Source organism: Homalodisca vitripennis, chromosome 3 (assembly GCF_021130785.1).
Source record: "Homalodisca vitripennis isolate AUS2020 chromosome 3, UT_GWSS_2.1, whole genome shotgun sequence".
In the NCBI taxonomy this organism is placed as follows: Eukaryota; Metazoa; Arthropoda; class Insecta; order Hemiptera; family Cicadellidae; genus Homalodisca; species Homalodisca vitripennis.
In genome coordinates, this window is record NC_060209.1 from 204,594,132 (window position 1) to 204,617,891 (window position 23,760).

General features: G+C 38.2%; 1 protein-coding gene across 1 annotated transcript in view; it reads left to right on the plus strand.

Annotated features, from left to right (window-relative positions):
• LOC124358564 (protein O-mannosyl-transferase TMTC1-like) overlaps window positions 1-23,760 on the plus strand; it is a 492,179-nt gene that overhangs the window by 452,651 nt on the left and 15,768 nt on the right. Inside the window, exons 3-9 of the mRNA XM_046810866.1 lie at window positions 6,114-6,291; window positions 6,762-6,835; window positions 7,781-7,927; window positions 9,169-9,241; window positions 10,805-10,908; window positions 19,565-19,786; window positions 20,228-20,291. Coding sequence (XP_046666822.1) covers window positions 6,114-6,291; window positions 6,762-6,835; window positions 7,781-7,927; window positions 9,169-9,241; window positions 10,805-10,908; window positions 19,565-19,786; window positions 20,228-20,291 — 862 coding nt within the window. The remainder of the gene's footprint in view (window positions 1-6,113; window positions 6,292-6,761; window positions 6,836-7,780; window positions 7,928-9,168; window positions 9,242-10,804; window positions 10,909-19,564; window positions 19,787-20,227; window positions 20,292-23,760) is intronic.

The following is a 23,760-nucleotide window of genomic DNA, read 5'->3' on the forward strand; positions in this document are numbered from 1 at the left end:
CAAGTTATTTAGTGTTATTTTCTGTTGATACTTCATTTATATATAATTGGTTTTGTTTTTCATATTTTTGATCTTGATGTTGTGGTTTGCCTCTATCGCTGCTATTGACTATTCACTATTGCCTATCTACGTGATCTTGCTTTATAACTTAAACCTAACAACCTAATCTACCTAATCTAACCCAACTAAACCAAACCTAACCTAAACTAACCGACAAACCTTCTATTTACTGCCTACACATGTTAATCCCTGTCTTTTCTCTACTTATTCTGCCATACTGGTATGAATTTATATTTAAAAAATGTGTGATTTATGTAATTGGTGGTGTACCGTTGGTGAATTAATAAATATATCAGCCTGCGGTCCGATATCTATACTTCTCTCAGGTCCAAAAGTCTTGGTGTATTGATGACATCGGTTTTTTCAGTATGATCGGATCTGTCCACAATTACCTCTAACAACATGGCTCAGGTTGCAGTCACCCGCGTTGGCTCATTTATAAGTTTTATTACGTTGTATTCCTTCAAAAGTAGAGTTAAGAATCCAGCTGCACCGCAAGTCTTCGACACTAAATCACTATTAAAATCCCTGAATATATACAGTGTTTACTTCCATCACCAGGCCCTCAAAGAAAAGACGTTACAATGTTATAATGAAGTGTGACCTGTGAACCACACATGCACAATGGCTAACTTCAGCGACTTGTGTCATAATACAGTTTCAATACCAGGGTCCACATAATCATTTTGAACTCATAGTTCACAAGCAATGCCCGCCTTAACATACAGGGCAACACCCTATAACCTATAGTTTGAATGGATCCTCTAAAATATTGTGAAGGTAACTTTATAGCAGAGTTTACCCTTAATATGACTCTCTCTCTCTCTCTCTTTATTGAGAATTTTAATGGGCAAAAACAATATTAGGGTTGAAATTGAATTCAAATTGAACCGTATATATTTAAGACATAATCAACTAGGACCAAAAATATAATTAAAAATTATCCATGATATAATATTATTTCACAAATACAAATGTTTTTTCAAGATCATAAAAATTGTATAATTTTGATATGTATAAGTAACATGATTTTAGGCAATTAAATACTTCTTACAAATACGGATATTTTTCTTCCACGCAAATATTGTATAATAATCCTCTCCAAATACAATACCAAAGGTGGACAGCAACTTGATAATGTTCTTTCCAGAATATCTAACTTCTAGTGGATCGTACTTTACGTGAATGGAAGGAAGCCGTTACGTCTTGTAACTAAACCGATGCTTGCTTACATTCCACAAACACATTTACAACTCAACGCAGGAACTTGTTCAGTCTTGTAACTAAACCTTATATTCTACAAGACATTTGGCTGTGTAATGTTGCCTGAACGTTCAATATGAATAAGTCATGAGTCAATGACTCTACCCACGTTTTACAGCACGCAGATCTGTTCTTGATACGCTGAAATTTAATGTTAGAGTTGTTTTAAGTTTGTAATAGTATGGACTTAAAACATAATTTATTGTTTAGAGATTAGTTTTTTCAAAACTAACCTTTTACAACATGTCAATAAAAAAACCGACAAAAATTTATCAAATTTGTTATAATACGCAGTTATAATAAAATGAAACAATATAACTAGGAAGTGAATAAAAGGTTAAGCTAAGGTTAATGAATAATTTCAGATAAAAATATCATTTCCCACTAATTGTTAGAAGGTTTTTGACAAGGTGAGTCGGTCTCGGTAACTCATTTAAAGTTTACAGAACTCGGCTCCGGCTCTGCTCGTAACTTAGTTTAAACTCATGCATTACAACTTCTACATCACGGCAGATCTTAAAATTATTATTTCTCATAATATTTATGTTACGTTTTGCTGTTAAACTTACGTATTGAACTGTCGTATGAAAAGTCAAAATTTCATATTATTAAGATTTTTAACGATTTTTCATTCAATTTCTGAAAACTTTCATGTTTTTTGACGTGACAACGTCTTAAATTAGGTTGCGGCTCGGAGTCACTCATGAAAAAGTTTAACGCCCGGTAACGTTACGATGCCCGTCCAGTGGGTCCGCCGCACGGGATCCGCACGGGATAAAGCAGATAACTGTGGGTCCGCCGCACGGGATAAAGCAGATAACTATGTTTATTCGTGAAAATGTGGAGTGCTTAGATTCGTCATTTACAACAACTACAACAATAAAGGTAAATAATTGTACACTGATATTTCATTATCGTAAACTATGATTGATTGATTAATTGTTAGATTGACACAAAAGTTGAGAAACTGAGTTTATAGGTTATGTCATACTATTGACAAATGTTGATAGTGTTAAGTAAATTATTAGTTTAAATCACTCTGCAATCAATCGTAATTCAGTCGATTGAGAAGAAACAGCACGTATTGCTAGTCAAAACATTTAAAATAACAAATTATAACCTCTAACCTGTCATAACAGTGAGACCAAACAAACGAACTAAACCGACCAATCACCACGCGCGGAGTTAGAATTTAACTGTGTTTAGCAAGAATTTCAAATTCCAATTTTAGTAAATGTTTTATTCAACTTTACCATTTACAATAACAAATTTTAATTAATTTCAAATTATGTACAATGTTTTAGTAAACAAAATATATTTCTATAGTTAAAATTTGTGCAATTCTTATTTTCATTCAATTCCTTGTTCCTATTGTGCAATTTAATAATATTCATATCAATAAATATTCTACCGAGAAAAAGACGTTGTCACGTAAAATCTTCGCCCGTAATACCGACTTTACAGGCAACCATAATTTTTTTTTTATTATTTTTCATTCGATTTTAGAGATTTTACATTAAAACAGCTTAAGAAAGTAGAAGCGAACAGCTATAGATTCGGTTATTTTTCATTCGTAATTTACAGATCCGTTAATTGTTCTTTAAACAGTATTTTCCATTGATTTTCGGTCGGCTCCAAAAGTGAGCCAAAACCGCCAGATAGATTCGGTTATTTTTCATTCGTGATTCCTCAGATTCATTTATGGTTCATTAGACAGAGTACACACACACACATATATATATATATATATATATATATATATATATATATATATATATATATATATAATATACTAGGAGTACTAGGAACACTAAAAGCGGTGAATTATGACCTGCTACTCAATGTTATCACGCTAACAGCTAAAGCCAACAGGATTTCTGTTAACAGCTATCAACTCGGACAGAAATTAAAAGCAAACATTAATCGACTACAGTCGGTTGGTTGATTATCTTTAGTGTTGACTTTATATTTTACTATTAAATGTATATATTCCTATGAGATCTTTATGGTTTTTGTTTTAAATATGTACGCTCAAGGGGCGTGTTCACCACCGCGACATCTTCAGTTAATTGGGACATTGTAATTACCTTGACAACGATCTAATAACGATAACTTGGTCACAGGCTAATAGGACTGTCGATATCGACGTCTTGGCGGTGATTGGAGCCGCTCAAGGGACGTGTTCACCACCACGACATCTTCAGTTAATTGGGACATTGTAATTACCTTGACAACGATTTAATAACGATAACTTGGTCACAGGCTAATAGGACTGTCGATATCGACGTCTTGGCGGTGATTGGAGCCGCTCAAGGGACGTGTTCACCACCGCGACATCTTCAGTTAATTGGGACATTGTAATTACCTTGACAACGATCTAATAACGATAACTTGGTCACAGGCTAATAGGACTGTCGATATCGACGTCTTGGCGGTGATTGGAGCCGCTCAAGGGACGTGTTCATTACCAAACCATACAAGTTGTTTTGATGTTTAATATTCTTCTCGCATTTTGTAATTATGTGAACAGAGTGAAGTAATATGGATGGTTTTAAGAATTGATTTTAAGACTATGATTGTGAGAAAACAATTGTTCCACAACAAAACCTTACTAGCACAATATCTCCTATAAAATTAGTAATTTACATGCCGGATTTACATAACTATATTTATATGGGTAAATAAATACATATTGGCATAATGAAACAATATGTCAGACAAACGTTGCTATACTCTGAGAAATGGCGACGTTTAATAAGACCTGACAAACATGTAATTCAGCTGAAAAAGCATACATGTACAGCAATAAAAAGGTTTTCATCAACCAAATAATTTTGAATTGGTTTTGTTCCTGGAAATATCATAATTGTAGACTAATCGAATACCAATAATGTAGTTGTGGTGGGAAGGGTCAATTCAATGGAAATATTGAGTTGCAATAGAATTGTGCAACTGATGAGACAACAAGAGCACCTCTTCATATAGATGAGGGTAAAGCTGCTGCTGGATGAACCACACTGACCTCTTTCGTAGTCTCAGTGTCTATCATGTTGAAACTTTGCAGAGTTGTTTGAAAATATTCGTTACTAAGTATTTGGCTCTATTCAGACGAAAGTGGACTTCACATTTCAGGAGACAACTTTGTGACAGTGTCAGATTCCATAAGCTGCATTAATCGGAACGCAAAATTGGGCTAAACTCAACGTTCGCATCCATGAATGGTGGGACAATTATGGAGTCCAGTTGGTACTCCGTACATAACAACGTTCGCATCCATGAATGGTGGGACAATTATGAAGTCCAGTTGGTACTCCGTAGATAACAACGTTCGCATCCATGAATGGTGGGACAATTATGGAGTCTAGTTGGTATTCCGCAGATAACAACGTTCGCATCCATGAATGGTGGGACAATGATGGAGTCCAGTTGGTACTCCGTAGATAACAACGTTCGCATCCATGACTGGTTGGACAATTATGGAGTCCAGTTGGTACTCCGTAGATAACAACGTTCGTATCCATGAATGGTGGGGCAATTATGGAGTCCAGTTGGTACTCCGTAGATAACAACGTTCGTATCCATGAATGGTGGGACAATTATGGAGTCTAGTTGGTATTCCGCAGATAACAACGTTCGCATCCATGAATGGTGGGGACAATGATGGAGTCTAGTTGGTACTCCGTAGATAACAACGTTCGCATCCATGACTGGTTGGACAATTATGGAGTCCAGTTGGTACTCCGTAGATAACAACGTTCGTATCCATGAATGGTGGGGCAATTATGGAGTCCAGTTGGTACTCCGTAGATAACAACGTTCGTATCCATGAATGGTGGGGCAATTATGGAGTCCAGTTGGTACTCCGTAGATAACAACGTTTGTATCCATGAATGGTGGGGCAATTATGGAGTCCAGTTGGTACTCCGTAGATATCAAAAATATGAATCAACCAAAGTTAAAACCTAATACCGCAAGACATACAACCTAAAGGAAGAATGGACTTTTTTGCTTATATAGTAATATTAGACTTTAAACTAGCTACAGTTTCAAAATCGCAATGACAATAATGATCATGACTAAATCTTGAGGGTAGAAAATCGGAACGAAATATCGATTATATAACAACGACTGTATTTATGTATTGGGATGATACAGAAACGCATAAAATGTGTGATAACGAAGTTTTTATATGCGCAAGTTGTAAGTTATTCACGACACAGTGTAAACCCCCCCCCCCCGACACCCTCACATCACACACTACCTGGTGCACGACTTCAGCTCAGTCTCGTCTCTCCCCACGTATCTCGCGACACTCCCGGAATACCAAACAGGTTCTTATTCTAATATTAACAGCATACGCCTTACCTTACCAAACAGCTTTTAACATCATGTGCCATATTACATCATGTAAGAAGCACATTAGTAACACATCCGGCACTCAGTCCTCAGGAGCCAATAAACATTTCGGAACTTTCCCTTGGTTACATATTATATTCTATTGATAAAGCGAACACCTAGTTTTAAACACAAAGTGCCTGGTACTTTATGCGTATTGCTGACACCACTTGTAATCATATTTTCTATCAATTCTGTTTCTATCAAGATTTACGTAACGATATCTACGATCTAATATTTTAGTAAACTTCAAGGTTCCATGAGAACTACAAACCCATACTGTAAAAAGATTATAGTATCCGAGCGTCCTATAGATAATACAGCTATACAGACATAGATAAATAACTTGTAATACAGTACATGTAATATGTGATAGCCAGTTTGACATGTTACAGACTAAACCACTGGATGGGAGGCATGCAGCCTGTGTGGTTCCATGGCGTCAACACCGTGCTTCACGCCACCTGCTGTGTGCTGCTCACCAGGGTGGCGCTGGTGGTGGCCAGCCTGGACACCAGGTTTGCCACCTTAGCCGGCATGCTGTTCGCCGCTCATCCTATCCATACAGAGGCGGTATGTTGTTTACGTGTACATGTATGTTCATAACAAATCAGGAGTACAGTATTAAACAAGCATTTTTACTTAAACAACTTATATCACATATACTTAGTTTAATTTTTAAGACACATCATGTGTAGATAAAAAAGTAAAATTATGTGAATAGCTACATTTTCGTTATAATTTTCAGTGGTTTGTTTCTATGTTTAGACTCAAAAAAACTGCTGAGCTTAATTAATGAAGCATTTTGTTAAATGTGGTCATTAGCTACTTCAACTATGACTTAATATACCACATGTAGCTTATTGCTTTGTATTGATATTTACCAAGTTTATTTTCTTTAACGAATATTCCCTCAAATTATGTTAATTAAATCTATCACTGTAGAAGAGGCGAATTTAGAAGTGTTACGTAAAATATTATCGTTATTCTACGTAAGACACATCTGATTCGAGAATAACAGAAATAATGACTGTAATTGGCAGGTTGCCGGTGTAGTGGGCCGAGCGGATGTCTTAGCCTGTCTTCTGTTTCTACTGTCGTTCCTAACGTACCACGAGTAAGTATAGATAACACGACTGTTAGTATACTTAGTCTTACATACTTACGTATTACATAAAATGTACGATGTCATATTCTTGGTTTTTCCGGATCACACTGCGTGGAAATGAAGATGAAACAATCAGAATTTGGTTTTGGATCACTCTCTGTTGACTTAAGACAACTCTCAGTGAGGAAATATCTCAAGATTTTAATCCTGTTACCTACTCTCAGACTTAGTTCTCGACTTGGTATGAAGTCGAAAATTTAAATACTAGTCAAAACAACAACTTTAGAACTAAGCTTACTAGACTTCATACGAAGGAAATATACTAAAATAGTCCTTCCGGCTGAGTCGGGAGAGTTAAGTAAATTTTGCGACAGCTGATATATTATGTATTTATAGTATGTTTTAAACAAACTATATAAAATTTAGTCAGAAATACAAAAAATTATTTGTATGAAAAATGTAGAAAATGTTATATCATACTGAAACTCCGTTTTCATTTTGAATAGGTCCGTATTCCAGTTTGGAATGTTTATATTAGAAATACCACTGCATAGAAACAAAATCGTGTAACAAGAAGGCCACTAATTTTAGTTGGCTATTTATAAGAGCAATATATGCTACAAGTTTAAACTTGTTTGGGCAGATGTTCGGACAGTTGTCGTTTCCAAAAGACGCGTTGTGTAGCATAGATATTCATAAAATTTGGCACGGGAGTTGGTTTTGGCTCCGGGAGTCGCTTTCTGTCAAATTACTTCCAGTAAAAGCTAGTATGAGGACAATTGCAACCACAAATTATACTTAAAAGTGATAAAAATGTGAACTTTAAAGGTTGAGCACCAATAGATTGTTATTTTTCCACTGACTTCTCTACACTAACAGACTGCAACTCGATAATGTAATGTGTACTATAAGTGTATAAGTATGTATCAGCCTGACTCAGTGTATGTCTGACAGTGAAGGTTGGCGGCTGACCAAAGGCAGCAGGTTATTGTGCAGTTGTTTACTTGCCGCACTCTCCATGCTGGCCAAGGAGACCGGCATCACCGTGCTGATAGTGAACCTCTTGTACGACCTCTACAAGAACTGGCCGCACGTCAAAAGGTCAGTCATCTTCAGGATCGATAACGAACATGGAAAATGTAAAAGTGGTTTAGATCTTTAATTAGTATTTGTACAATATCAAAAACAACATGATTGAAACAGACATGTTGTCAAGCAGTCTTCGCTGAGCTTGCTTTTCTATTACTCATTTCATTCTTATACAAAAAGGAATTGTGCCGACCAAATCTTTTCACAGATATTTTGCAAATAATTTCGCTCCATAAGTAACGACGTCACTAGTACTCAGTTTTAAACACTTGTATTTATTCCGCTATTTCCTTGTCAGCATATTTACTCACATTAACAATGTAAAAATGTCCAGCAAGTTCCACCGGTGACATACATCTACAACGAACTCGATTTTGCTTAAATAGGAATGAAGGGTCGTGCACAATTTCAAGTCATTTAAAGACAGAAGTAAAATTTTTCCACACCCTCAAGCAATAAGCTTCGCTAACGCTCAGCCAATACGCGAAACCATTGATCTCTCTGACAAAATGTATTTAATGTCTGCATAGATCATGTATTTAATTGAATAATACTCGTACAATGTTTACCTGTTTCTGATATGCCCAAAAAGATGCTTTCATATGCAATTTCTGACTCACATTTTTTATAAACTTGTTTTCGTCCTAAACCTTTACTTTAGTTATTACAATTATAAGAAAGTTCATTCCCAAACAAAGTTAGGCACTTTAGCTATTCATGCTGAACCAATATAGTATAACTTTAGCCTTACTATTGACCTAGTTGCCACTGCAGAACAAATAAACTTTCCCTAAAACGATCTCAATATTCAAAAAGCAATACTCAAGAGATGTTTGTAAATTTAATTTAAATTTAAATTTTAATAATAAAAGTCAAACACTTCTTACATTTTTGGCCTGGGTGGTCTATAAAATGTACTTAAAGTTTAATTAAAGTATTTTTTGATTAAACACTCTTTAAATAATGTTTGTGTTCTTGATATATTAACAACAAACGATAATGTTCTTTTATAATCCATTAATGTGAAATATTAGGAAACTAACAACGAGTTTAAAATTAATATTGCCAATAAATATGAGAAAGAATGCAGATAACTAAATTCAATACTTGCAAAAAGGAAATAATTATATCTAAACGAGATTTCAAGTTTAGTGAGTTAAAATTTGATGATTGGCATACATTTAGTGTCAACCTTTTTGTCAGTTAGGTAACAAATATATTTATATACAAGTTTTTTTTAATTTTTTTTTCAGAGTGATAGTAGAAGTTCGCTGGAACGAAGAAAGTCTGCAATTTGCCAGAAGAACTGCAAAGATACTCATGGCGGTAAGATATTTTGCTACGAGTTCTTTTACATAAATTGTTATGGAAATTATATTTTAATACAATTATAATTATTTGCTGAACTTAAATAAATGTAAATGCTGGTAGAACTTCTCATATTTTTAACATAAATTTCTTTTACCTTAATAGGCCAACAAACTGTGTGTATATAAACTGAAGACCGCAGGGAAATCTCAAGATAGGCACGCTTCAAGTTGTGTTTATGTTCCCACACCGAGGGGAATTGGTATATAACAGCAAACGTCCCTCAGTCAACGCGGCAAATGGAGTTTGAGAACAAATTCACTATTTCACTGCTCTCTCCAGTGACCGTTCCACCAAGTTTCTTTTTCAATATTAACCCACATTCGTTCATAAACAAGGCCATATTTATCTCTAGAACGACTAAATATTTGTACATCCCAAACATTAAACGCACATATATTCATACAAATATTCATTTATCTCTAGTGATCTATTTTCATATAACAATAAAATATATATTGAAACTGTAAAGATAGTGTTCAGTTGACATGGCAACAAATATTGTCATATAGCAATGTCAAATAAACTAGGGAAACAATACCAATTCAATGTGATACCCTGCTTACAGCTTAAGTTTAAAAAAATATGTATGAAAACAGTACTTCCGACTAAGTTGGAAGAAGTATATAAACAGATTTTGGGACAAATTAAATAATAGTTTTATTTTGGGATTTAGATGTAATAAATGTATCGGAAACGTTCCTAGATACAAACAGATTGACTACAAAATGTTTAGGAAATGTTAGCTCTATTCCAGAATACTTTTTTCATAACAATAACTGATTTGTATTTTTTTAGTTTTAATGGTCGCCATATTGAAATGAAATGGCATACCAAGCTACTCAATGAACGCTGCCGAGATATTTATAAGATCTATTCTTGTACCAAGTTTCAATTGCTCATTGTTTGGGTTTCAGGTCAATTGTACATGAGTGTTTGTGTTTGTATAGCAATTTATAAAAGCTGATCGTTCGTATTATTTTTAATAAATTAATCTCAATTAATACAATTAATTGTTTGCTATACATTGAGTAGAGGGCCCTAAAATTGCGGTTGCATTCACAAGAACCAAAAATACTCTTAAATAGTAGAAAATACTGTTTTATGTAACTTAAAGTAAAAGACTCAATGATTATCAGCATTAGTAACAGTGAAGATCTGACTTTTAACAATAATTTATATGGCCATTAATTATGGTATATTGTCACACGATATGAGACGTCGGACTTTGGATCTGAATTAGAGATAGCGCAGGTTCAAATTCTGTCTGTGACCTTGTACATTTTATCAGTTCAATTGACCCTGTACTGTATCGACTCTCCTTATTTTGTTTTATAAAATCTTTGCACAGACCAGTGGATAATGAGGACGATAGAAAAAGCCTTAAAATGGAATCGACCTATCCTTAAAAAAATATGAATGACATTTTTTACATAAAAAAGGTACATTCTGCTTAAGGAATCACTCATTTAGACAGTATGTAGCTTATTGTTGAACTGAAGCGTTTCGATATGTTGACAGACCAGCATGCTCCTGGCGTTCCGCCTTGCGATGCTGCAGGGATCGTTGCCCAAGTTCTCCAGTCAGGACAACCCGGCAGCCTTCCATCCTTGTCCTCACGTCCGGTGAGTCAGCTGTGTGCTTGGAAATAGAATTATAATTGTTATAAAACGCTGCAGTGGTTATAAATATGGCAACTTCACTTTCAGCCTTATACAGTTAAAACTCTTAAGTATCTTTACACCTTTACAAAGTACCTCTTCTTTGAATCACGAATCAATAAAATATAAAAATGGAATTTATATAAAAACAAATATTGCAGAAGGATTATAAATAGAGAGATGAACTGTGTGAGACGTAAATATTGACATCAATAAGGTCGGTTTGTATAATACATTATAATGTTATTTGTATGTGGAACATATATTTTTTGTATATATTGAAGTATTAACTAATCGCTTATAGATGGTTATAGGCAATACCTAAGTTTAAAGAAAGATATAAAAAGAATTTAGAAAAGAAATTATATAAAGAAAATAAATACTAAAAATACTATTAGTGTAATACACCGAGTATGACAGAATGTACATTATGAGCGGCTGTAGGAAGGTTATGTGAAATATTATTGTATGTCGATATACAAGTTGTGTGTTCCACTGCAAGCAGTAACAGTAACACAGTGGCAGGTGGATACAGTACACGACGTGTACACCGAGTATGACAGAAAGGACATTATGAGCGGCTGTAGGAAGGTTATGTGAAATATTATTGTATGTCGATATACAAGTAGTGTGTTCCACTGCAAGCAGTAACAGTAACACAGTGGCAGGTGGATGTAGTACACGACGTGCACACCGAGTATGACAGAATGTACATTATGAGCGGCTGTAGGAAGGTTATGTGAAATATTATTGTATGTCGATATACAAGTAGTGTGTTCCACTGCAAGCAGTAACAGTAACACAGTGGCAGGTGGATGTAGTACACGACGTGTACACCGAGTATGACAGAATGTACATTATGAGCGGCTGTAGGAAGGTTATGTGAAATATTATTGTATGTCGATATACAAGTAGTGTGTTCCACTGCAAGCAGTAACAGTAACACAGTGGCAGGTGGATGCAGTACACGACGTGCACACCGAGTATGACAGAATGTACATTATGAGCGGCTGTAGGAAGGTTATGTGAAATATTATTGTATGTCGATATACAAGTAGTGTGTTCCACTGCAAGCAGTAACAGTAACACAGTGGCAGGTGGATACAGTACACGACGTGCACACCGAGTATGACAGAATGTACATTATGAGCGGCTGTAGGAAGGTTATGTGAAATATTATTGTATGTCGATATACAAGTAGTGTGTTCCACTGCAAGCAGTAACAGTAACACAGTGGCAGGTGGATACAGTACACGACGTGCACACCGAGTATGACAGAATGTACATTATGAGCGGCTGTAGGAAGGTTATGTGAAATATTATTGTATGTCGATATACAAGTAGTGTGTTCCACTGCAAGCAGTAACAGTAACACAGTGGCAGGTGGATACAGTACACGACGTGCACACCGAGTATGACAGAATGTACATTATGAGCGGCTGTAGGAAGGTTATGTGAAATATTATTGTATGTCGATATACAAGTAGTGTGTTCCACTGCAAGCAGTAACAGTAACACAGTGGTAAGTGGATGCAGTACACGACGTGTACACCGAGTATGACAGAAAGCACATTATGAGCGGCTGTAGGAAGGTTATGTGAAATATTATTGTATGTCGATATACAAGTAGTGTGTTCCACTGCAAGCAGTAACAGTAACACAGTGGCAGGTGGATGCAGTACACGACGTGTACACCGAGTATGACAGAATGTACATTATGAGCGGCTGTAGGAAGGTTATGTGAAATATTATTGTATGTCGATATACAAGTAGTGTGTTCCACTGCAAGCAGTAACAGTAACACAGTGGCAGGTGGATACAGTACACGACGTGTACACCGAGTATGACAGAATGTACATTATGAGCGGCTGTAGGAAGGTTATGTGAAATATTATTGTATGTCGATATACAAGTAGTGTGTTCCACTGCAAGCAGTAACAGTAACACAGTGGCAGGTGGATGTAGTACACGACGTGTACACCGAGTATGACAGAATGTACATTATGAGCGGCTGTAGGAAGGTTATGTGAAATATTATTGTATGTCGATATACAAGTAGTGTGTTCCACTGCAAGCAGTAACAGTAACACAGTGGCATGTGGATGCAGTACACGACGTGTACACCGAGTATGACAGAATGTACATTATGAGCGGCTGTAGGAAGGTTATGTGAAATATTATTGTATGTCGATATACAAGTAGTGTGTTCCACTGCAAGCAGTAACAGTAACACAGTGGCATGTGGATGCAGTACACGACGTGTACACCGAGTATGACAGAAAGCACATTATGAGCGGCTGTAGGAAGGTTATGTGAAATATTATTGTATGTCGATATACAAGTAGTGTGTTCCACTGCAAGCAGTAACAGTAACACAGTGGCAGGTGGATGTAGTACACGACGTGCACACCGAGTATGACAGAATGTACATTATGAGCGGCTGTAGGAAGGTTATGTGAAATATTATTGTATGTCGATATACAAGTTGTGTGTTCCACTGCAAGCAGTAACAGTAACACAGTGGCAGGTGGATGCAGTACACGACGTGTACACCGAGTATGACAGAAAGCACATTATGAGCGGCTGTAGGAAGGTTATGTGAAATATTATTGTATGTCGATATACAAGTAGTGTGTTCCACTGCAAGCAGTAACAGTAACACAGTGGCATGTGGATGCAGTACACGACGTGTACACCGAGTATGACAGAAAGCACATTATGAGCGGCTGTAGGAAGGTTATGTGAAATATTATTGTATGTCGATATACAAGTAGTGTGTTCCACTGCAAGCAGTAACAGTAACACAGTGGTAAGTGGATGCAGTACACGACGTGTACACCGAGTATGACAGAATGTACATTATGAGCGGCTGTAGGAAGGTTATGTGAAATATTATTGTATGTCGATATACAAGTAGTGTGTTCCACTGCAAGCAGTAACAGTAACACAGTGGCATGTGGATACAGTACACGACGTGTACACCGAGTATGACAGAATGTACATTATGAGCGGCTGTAGGAAGGTTATGTGAAATATTATTGTATGTCGATATACAAGTAGTGTGTTCCACTGCAAGCAGTAACAGTAACACAGTGGCAGGTGGATGTAGTACACGACGTGTACACCGAGTATGACAGAATGTACATTATGAGCGGCTGTAGGAAGGTTATGTGAAATATTATTGTATGTCGATATACAAGTAGTGTGTTCCACTGCAAGCAGTAACAGTAACACAGTGGCAGGTGGATGTAGTACACGACGTGTACACCGAGTATGACAGAATGTACATTATGAGCGGCTGTAGGAAGGTTATGTGAAATATTATTGTATGTCGATATACAAGTAGTGTGTTCCACTGCAAGCAGTAACAGTAACACAGTGGTAAGTGGATACAGTACACGACGTGTACACCGAGTATGACAGAATGTACATTATGAGCGGCTGTAGGAAGGTTATGTGAAATATTATTGTATGTCGATATACAAGTAGTGTGTTCCACTGCAAGCAGTAACAGTAACACAGTGGTAAGTGGATGTAGTACACGACGTGTACACCGAGTATGACAGAAATGTACATTATGAGCGGCTGTAGGAAGGTTATGTGAAATATTATTGTATGTCGATATACAAGTAGTGTGTTCCACTGCAAGCAGTAACAGTAACACAGTGGTAAGTGGATGCAGTACACGACGTGTACACCGAGTATGACAGAATGTACATTATGAGCGGCTGTAGGAAGGTTATGTGAAATATTATTGTATGTCGATATACAAGTAGTGTGTTCCACTGCAAGCAGTAACAGTAACACAGTGGCATGTGGATACAGTACACGACGTGTACACCGAGTATGACAGAATGTACATTATGAGCGGCTGTAGGAAGGTTATGTGAAATATTATTGTATGCCGATATACAAGTAGTGTGTTCCACTGCAAGCAGTAACAGTAACACAGTGGTAAGTGGATGCAGTACACGACGTGTACACCGAGTATGACAGAAAGCACATTATGAGCGGCTGTAGGAAGGTTATGTGAAATATTATTGTATGTCGATATACAAGTAGTGTGTTCCACTGCAAGCAGTAACAGTAACACAGTGGCATGTGGATGCAGTACACGACGTGTACACCGAGTATGACAGAAAGCACATTATGAGCGGCTGTAGGAAGGTTATGTGAAATATTATTGTATGTCGATATACAAGTAGTGTGTTCCACTGCAAGCAGTAACAGTAACACAGTGGCAGGTGGATGCAGTACACGACGTGTACACCGAGTATGACAGAAAGTACATTATGAGCGGCTGTAGGAAGGTTATGTGAAATATTATTGTATGTCGATATACAAGTAGTGTGTTCCACTGCAAGCAGTAACAGTAACACAGTGGCAGGTGGATGCACTACACGACGTGTACACCGAGTATGACAGAATGTACATTATGAGCGGCTGTAGGAAGGTTATGTGAAATATTATTGTATGTCGATATACAAGTTGTGTGTTCCACTGCAAGCAGTAACAGTAACACAGTGGCAGGTGGATGCAGTACACGACGTGTACACCGAGTATGACAGAAAGCACATTATGAGCGGCTGTAGGAAGGTTATGTGAAATATTATTGTATGTCGATATACAAGTAGTGTGTTCCACTGCAAGCAGTAACAGTAACACAGTGGCATGTGGATGCAGTACACGACGTGTACACCGAGTATGACAGAAAGCACATTATGAGCGGCTGTAGGAAGGTTATGTGAAATATTATTGTATGTCGATATACAAGTAGTGTGTTCCACTGCAAGCAGTAACAGTAACACAGTGGCAGGTGGATGCAGTACACGACGTGTACACCGAGTATGACAGAATGTACATTATGAGCGGCTGTAGGAAGGTTATGTGAAATATTATTGTATGTCGATATACAAGTAGTGTGTTCCACTGCAAGCAGTAACAGTAACACAGTGGCAGGTGGATGTAGTACACGACGTGTACACCGAGTATGACAGAATGTACATTATGAGCGGCTGTAGGAAGGTTATGTGAAATATTATTGTATGTCGATATACAAGTAGTGTGTTCCACTGCAAGCAGTAACAGTAACACAGTGGCAGGTGGATGCAGTACACGACGTGTACACCGAGTATGACAGAATGTACATTATGAGCGGCTGTAGGAAGGTTATGTGAAATATTATTGTATGTCGATATACAAGTAGTGTGTTCCACTGCAAGCAGTAACAGTAACACAGTGGCAGGTGGATGCAGTACACGACGTGTACACCGAGTATGACAGAAAGCACATTATGAGCGGCTGTAGGAAGGTTATGTGAAATATTATTGTATGTCGATATACAAGTAGTGTGTTCCACTGCAAGCAGTAACAGTAACACAGTGGCAGGTGGATACAGTACACGACGTGTACACCGAGTATGACAGAATGTACATTATGAGCGGCTGTAGGAAGGTTATGTGAAATATTATTGTATGTCGATATACAAGTAGTGTGTTCCACTGCAAGCAGTAACAGTAACACAGTGGCAGGTGGATGTAGTACACGACGTGTACACCGAGTATGACAGAATGTACATTATGAGCGGCTGTAGGAAGGTTATGTGAAATATTATTGTATGTCGATATACAAGTAGTGTGTTCCACTGCAAGCAGTAACAGTAACACAGTGGCAGGTGGATGCAGTACACGACGTGTACACCGAGTATGACAGAATGTACATTATGAGCGGCTGTAGGAAGGTTATGTGAAATATTATTGTATGTCGATATACAAGTAGTGTGTTCCACTGCAAGCAGTAACAGTAACACAGTGGTAAGTGGATGCAGTACACGACGTGTACACCGAGTATGACAGAAAGCACATTATGAGCGGCTGTAGGAAGGTTATGTGAAATATTATTGTATGTCGATATACAAGTAGTGTGTTCCACTGCAAGCAGTAACAGTAACACAGTGGTAAGTGGATGCAGTACACGACGTGTACACCGAGTATGACAGAAAGCACATTATGAGCGGCTGTAGGAAGGTTATGTGAAATATTATTGTATGTCGATATACAAGTAGTGTGTTCCACTGCAAGCAGTAACAGTAACAGAGCGGCAGGTGGACGGGAGGTGTGAGGACGTCTGAAAGCACTTGTCCAGTTCCAGTAATGAACTCGCATTGTTATCCTCTAAACTCGTCACAGAACCTCGGACCATTGTGTTGTATAAGTGCTCTTCTCATTCTAAACTAAAGACACTTAGAGCAGATTTAATTTTATTTTCCTCTTAGATAAAATTGCTTGTACGAGTCCACATTTCATTTTCCTGATCGAAAATGAGAAATTTAGATTCTGTACAAGAAGAGCATAGCTTCCATATATAAAAAATTTTGATTAAAAAAATTTTGATTGCAAGTATTTTAATACAATTTGGAAAGTGTATTGTATTTTAAGTCTAGATGTTGCTTAACATTTTTCTTTTTTTTAATTTCCAAATTAAATTAAAACTACAAATCTTTACGTGAGTAAAATGGTGAATTTATGGATACATGCATTGTATTTTTATGTCTTTTATCTTGATGTTGACTTAATAATTCACTTACAGATTTTCAAGGGTTTACGTCGTTAATGAAACTAGTATATAAGTGTGTATCCGTAATGGTGAAAACTATTACATATGAGAGAAAAATGTCTAATTAACCCTTTGAGTGACAAGATTCCGAGGCACATAAAATTTAATATTTCGTATATTAATATTAAAGTGATAAAATCTGAAACCACAAATAAACTGTAGTTTTAAAAATATTTTACTGTTTTTAAGGATATTTAGGGTGTAAAATTGTTATCAAATTGTTTCTTTGAGAAATGTGTACTCGTAATCTTACTTGTCTTGTATTAATTAGGATAATATATTCCCACTTTAAAGGGTTTATAAATAAATAAACATAAATGTAGAGTTCATTAAAAAAGTCCTCATTATTAGTGAAATTAATTAATTAATTGTTGAAAACGTATGAAACTGTAGTGAGGAACAAAAAGATCGTAGTCAGACTGCCCATCCAAGAGGAAACGACCACAGCCAAGTAACTAGGTATATGTCTTGACGCCTTCTAGCCTGGCTTGACCATATAAACTTATAGTCGCGATCCGATAAGGGATTGTAGTCTGGGATGGCACAACAGGAGTTACCTTATATAGACTCCTAATCCACAACAAATTGGAGTTACAATTTTCATGAACGCCCAATTAAGAGAATCATGTAGACAGGCCTTTGCAGAAACACAAAATCTTCAATGTTGAAAACCCTAAATTCTAGAAACTGTCTCCTTCCTTCATCTGAAGTGACCTGAAGCAGCAGTAATCGGCATAGGACATCACACCTGATACACCAGGCACGCCAGCAGTCACCACGGTCTCTGTGGGTAGTTGTACAACGTCCTTCCAGGGGTCTTACAGATGCGTGTCAGGGTCTATTGTAGAACAAAATTGAAAGTTAGCTGATGGAACATCCTTTTTACAAATTTATGAATTTTATGAACGGACTATACTATTTGGTTTTAACATTTTAATAATGAAAACATTTCAAATAAAAATAAGAGACAAAAATGTGTTAATACTCTTTTATAAACATTACAGTGAGAAAATCTTCTACAATGTACTTACATTTCAATATAAAATATATCGTCTCATTTAAAAATCTCAATCACAGAATATTTTTAATGATTATTAGGAACTATTGCATTCGAAAATATACTCATACTATATAAAGTGGAGTAGAAACGATGCAACGGTATAAAACATTCACAGACAATGCTAATGTTCCAAACTACAGACGCAAATATCAGAGCTACTGAAGCAAGTACTTGTGCCTGAGTCCACAGCACAAATGTAAACAGTCGAAACGGTAGACAATGTGCTGAGTGGCAAACGTGTTTAAGTTCACGTAGAATTTAATAAAGAGGTTTACCTGGTGAAAACAGCTCGGAGCCAATTGAGCTTCCCTGATAGTCTAGCGACCTGCTTACAACAATGTTGAGACACCACCCGTGGTGGGAGGGGGGGAGGATAATCCTCTCGATACAATCGTCACTTCTGACTAATCGGTTGTTGAAAGTACACAAAAAACAACCCACTGCTTTAACTGTTCAACTATTACTCATGAGTATCCTGAGTATCCAAATATAGGCGCGTACATAGAGCAGGTGACAAATGTCATAAGTTAAAATACTGCGCTAAAGTATCGCAGAATAGAGGAGGATAATAATTCCATTTACCTCCATTTTACAAGATAATGTGTTTTTACTTCAACCAATACCACATTCAGTGGTTAGTTTTACATTCAGGAGATCAATAATTAGTTCTAAATATGCAGGAGTTTTATTATTGTATAGGACTATGAATGAACCAAGAAGAACATTCGGGCTATCCAAAATTCAAAAATACAAAGTGATAAAATTATTTAAATTCGACTGTAATATATATGTTATAGAGGCTCCCTACTAATAAACTTGTTACGTTATTTACAGAGATTGTATAAATTTTAAAACCCTTGAGAATTACGATATACATGCTACAAATAAGTATTTAAATTATCAATCAGATATTGTGATTTGATTCCATAAAACAAAATGTTATAGCCTGCTAACGTTCTGCTACCTTGCGGCGTTCAACTGGTGGCTGTTGCTGTGCCCTTCTACGCTGAGTCACGACTGGCAGATGGGGTCCATCCCACTGGTCACCTCCTTAGCTGACTGTCGTAACCTCACCACTGCACTCTTCGTCACCTGCTGTCTGGTGCTTGCGTACCGCTGTGCTGCTGAGTTCGAGGTATGTAAGTCATCACCAGACAAAGAAACTAAGTACCATGGTTCAACACACTGAGTCACGACTGACAGATGAGGTCCATCCCACTGGTCACCTCCTTAGCTGACTGTCGTAACCTCACCACTGCACTCTTCGTCACCTGCTGTCTGGTGCTGGCGTACCGATGTGCTGCTGAGTTCGAGGTATGTAAGTCATCACCTGACAAAGAAACTAAGTACCATGGTTCAACACACTGAGTCACGACTGACAGATGAGGTCCATCCCACTGGTCACCTCCTTAGCTGACTGACGTAACCTCACCACTGCACTCTTCGTCACCTGCTGTCTGGTGCTTGCGTACCGCTGTGCTGCTGAGTTCGAGGTATGTAAGTCATCACCTGACAAAGAAACTAAGTACCATGGTTCAAGACACTGAGTCACGACTGACAGATGAGGTCCATCCCACTGGTCACCTCCTTAGCTGACTGACGTAACCTCACCACTGCACTCTTCGTCACCTGCTGTCTGGTGCTTGCGTACCGCTGTGCTGCTGAGTTCGAGGTATGTAAGTCATCACTTGAAAAAGAAACTAAGTACCATGGTTCAAGACACTGAGTCACGACTGACAGATGAGGTACATCCCACTGGTCACCTCCTTAGCTGACTGACGTAACCTCACCACTGCACTCTTCGTCACCTGCTGTCTGGTGCCTGCGTACCGCTGTGCTGCTGAGTTTGAGGTATGTTTGTCTTCAGCTGACATAGATACTAAAACCACTAAAACAGCAATGATGATTTGTTATTTTTTCATCCAAAAACCGACAACTAATACAGGTTACTGTGAAGAAACTCTATGAGAGGAGGTGTATTAAGCCATCTAGGCCACCACTCGAAGTTGTCACTCAACGATGTCACATGCCACCATACGATGTACGATATATAATCACATGAACTGGTTACAAGGAAATTGTCCTTCTTTATGGAGGAAACAAAGCTCTTGAACGTGACTTCATCCACAGCACAAATGTTTCCATTGATACGCCACTGCCATTTCTTAGCTATGACATGGCCATTTAGTAAGGCGCTGAAACATTATTCATTTAAGGATTAACGTGTACCGTTAGTTAATTCCATTTTATATAATGCAACATTTCACAACCTAGTTAGCCAGTACAACTTAATAGTATTTTTTTTATCCAATATTCCGGAACTAATTTATCGACGGACTAACTACCTAATTGGCACGCGTATGAATATTTTATTGTAACCCTTCGTAGCAGCCCAACTACGTGATCGATTTCACCTCGCGCGCCATGTCCGCGAGCTTACGTATTATTTGAGTAGATGGCTACCACTTTCATAACTTCTACTCCTCTTCTAGTAATTACCTACTAGAAATAACCCTTCTCAGACTACAGCTTTAATGCCTCGTGCCTAGACGCCGACGCCCGGGTTGTGAGTCTACATATTGCGAAGGGAAGTTGTAACATGTCATTTTTATAGGGGGTTTAAATAAGGCATTTTTATTATGGTTTTGAGAGGAGACTATTTTTTAGTTAATGACATGTTATGATTTTATTTCTTCCACCTACAATTATACTCCAGTAGCTCAACACCATCGCGGGAGACGTCAGCTGGCGGGGTCCGGCTCGACCGGGGTAAGACGCGGAGTTTCAGGATACATCCGCCGGAGTTCGCTTCAAGGGCTGAAGCCGCCTTACAGCGGACGACTCCAGTACTACAGTACGTAAGTACGCTGTGCCTGGCTTCCTCGCTCTCTCGGTCGCTGTCTGTCTCTCGGTCGCTGTCTTTCGGTCGGTGATTGCAGTCGAAGTCGTCGAGTCGGAGTCCGCCGCCCCCACACACGCCACGATAAGGTGCAAGTAAGTACGTACTTATTTACCTGCCAAAACACGCTTTTACCTGAACTTTGCCTAGTCACTAACGATAGGATAAGTACATGACATTACGTACTTAAGTGCTAACAGAATATAATTATAGATATAAAGTGTAGCAAGAAAATAGATCGGTACGAATAGGATTAGATTCTATTATAGTAAAGAAGAGTTTAATTTAGTTTATCGTTTCTTTTCGAGGCCACTGGGTTGCTTGACGTACGTTGGCACCAGTGTTCCTGAACTTCGGGCTAGGCGTAATTTAATTTAGTTTTACTCAATTTATCGTTTCTTTTCGAGGCCGCTGGGTCGCTTGACGTACGTTGGCACCAGTGTTCCTGAACTTAGGGGCTAGGCGTAATTTAATTTAGTTTTTACTTAATTATCGTTTCTTTTCGAGGTCGCTGGGTCGCTTGACGTACGTACGTTGGCACCAGCGTTCCTGAATTTTGGACTAGGATTGAACGTAGTTTAATTTAGTTTATCGTTTCTTTTCGAGGCCACTGGGTTGCTTGACGTACGTTGGCACCAGCGTTCCTGAGCTTCGGGCTAGGTAAATTTAGTTTAATTTTATTTAGTTTATCGTTTCTTTTCGAGGCCGCTGGGTCGCTTGACGTACGTTGGCACCAGCGTTCCTGAGCTTCGGGCTAGGCGTAATTTAATTTAGTTTTACTTAGTTATCGTTTCTTTTCGAGGCCACTGGGTTGCTTGACGTACGTTTGGCACCAGCGTTCCTGAGCTTCGGGCTAGGTTAAATTTAGTTTTAATTTTAATTTTATTTAGTTTATCGTATCTTTTCGAGGCCGCTGGGTCGCTTGACCGTACGTTGGCACCGGCGTTCCTTAGCATCGGGCAGGACGTAATTTAGTTAAGCTTTGAATTAGTTTATCGTTTCTTTTCGAGGCCGCTGGGTCGCTTGACGTACGTTGGCACCAGCGTTCCTTAGTTTCGAGCTCTAGGCGAGCTAGGCGCGATTTCGAGCGAGCTAGTGTTTACATTTAGCATTTATTTAGTTTATCGTTTCTGTTCGAGGCCGCTGGGTCGCTTGACGTAACGTTGGCACCAGCGTTCCATAGTTTCGAGCTCCAGGCGAGCTAGGCGCGATTTCGAGCGAGCAAGTGTTTACATTTAGTTTTTTATTTAGTTTATCGTTTCTTTTCGAGGGGCGCTGGGTCGCTTGACGTACGTTGGCACCAGCGGTTCCTTAGTTTCGAGCTCGAGTCGAGCTAGGCGCGAATTTGAGTGAACTAGTGTTCGCATTTAATTTTTATTTAGTTTATCGTTTCTGTTCGAGGCCGCTGGGTCGCTTGACGTACGTTGGCACCAGCGTTCCTTAGTTTCGAGCTCCAGGCGAGCTAGGCGCGAATTTGAGTGAATTAGTGTTTACATTTAGCCTTTATTTAGTTTTATCGTTTCTTTTCGAGGCCGCTGGGTCGCTTGACGTACGTTGGCACCAGTGTTCCTTAAGTTTCGAGCTCGAGTCGAGAGCTAGGTGCGAATTTGATAGTGAATTAGTGTTTACATTTAGTTTTTATTTAGTTCATCGATTCTTTTCGAGGCCGCTGGGTCGCTTGACGTACGTTGGCACCAGCGTTCCTTACTTTCGAGCACTAGTCGAGCTACTATGTGTGATTTCGAGCGAACTAGTGTTCGCATTTAGATTTATTTAGCTGTCATTTCTTTTTTTGGCCGCTGGGTCGCTTGACGTAAGTTGGCTCCAGCGTTCCTCGTTTTCGAGCTTCAGTTGAACTAACAACTGTCGTATTAGGGGACGTTTAGGTGGTGGAACAGTCATCCTAAAGCAAATGCTGACGCCTTCCCCTTTATTCCCTTTCGTTTCCGAGTCTGCGATGATGAAAGCATGTTGATCCGTTGATCATCGGTGCTGTATTTGCTTCGGCTTTTGGTTTTACATTAATTCGGTTCTGAGCTGAACTTGGAAACTACCTCTCCCTTTCGAACCCTGGATTTTACCCCTCTCGACTGTTCTATCCGGTGTCTTAGGGTTATATAATTTTATAAAACTATCCCTGACCCGATTAAACGTTATAAAGTAAAATCTTAAAGTTTTATAAAGTAAAATATCGTAGGCATGATTCCATAGAATATTGGATATTTTAGGCCCACCTAACAGA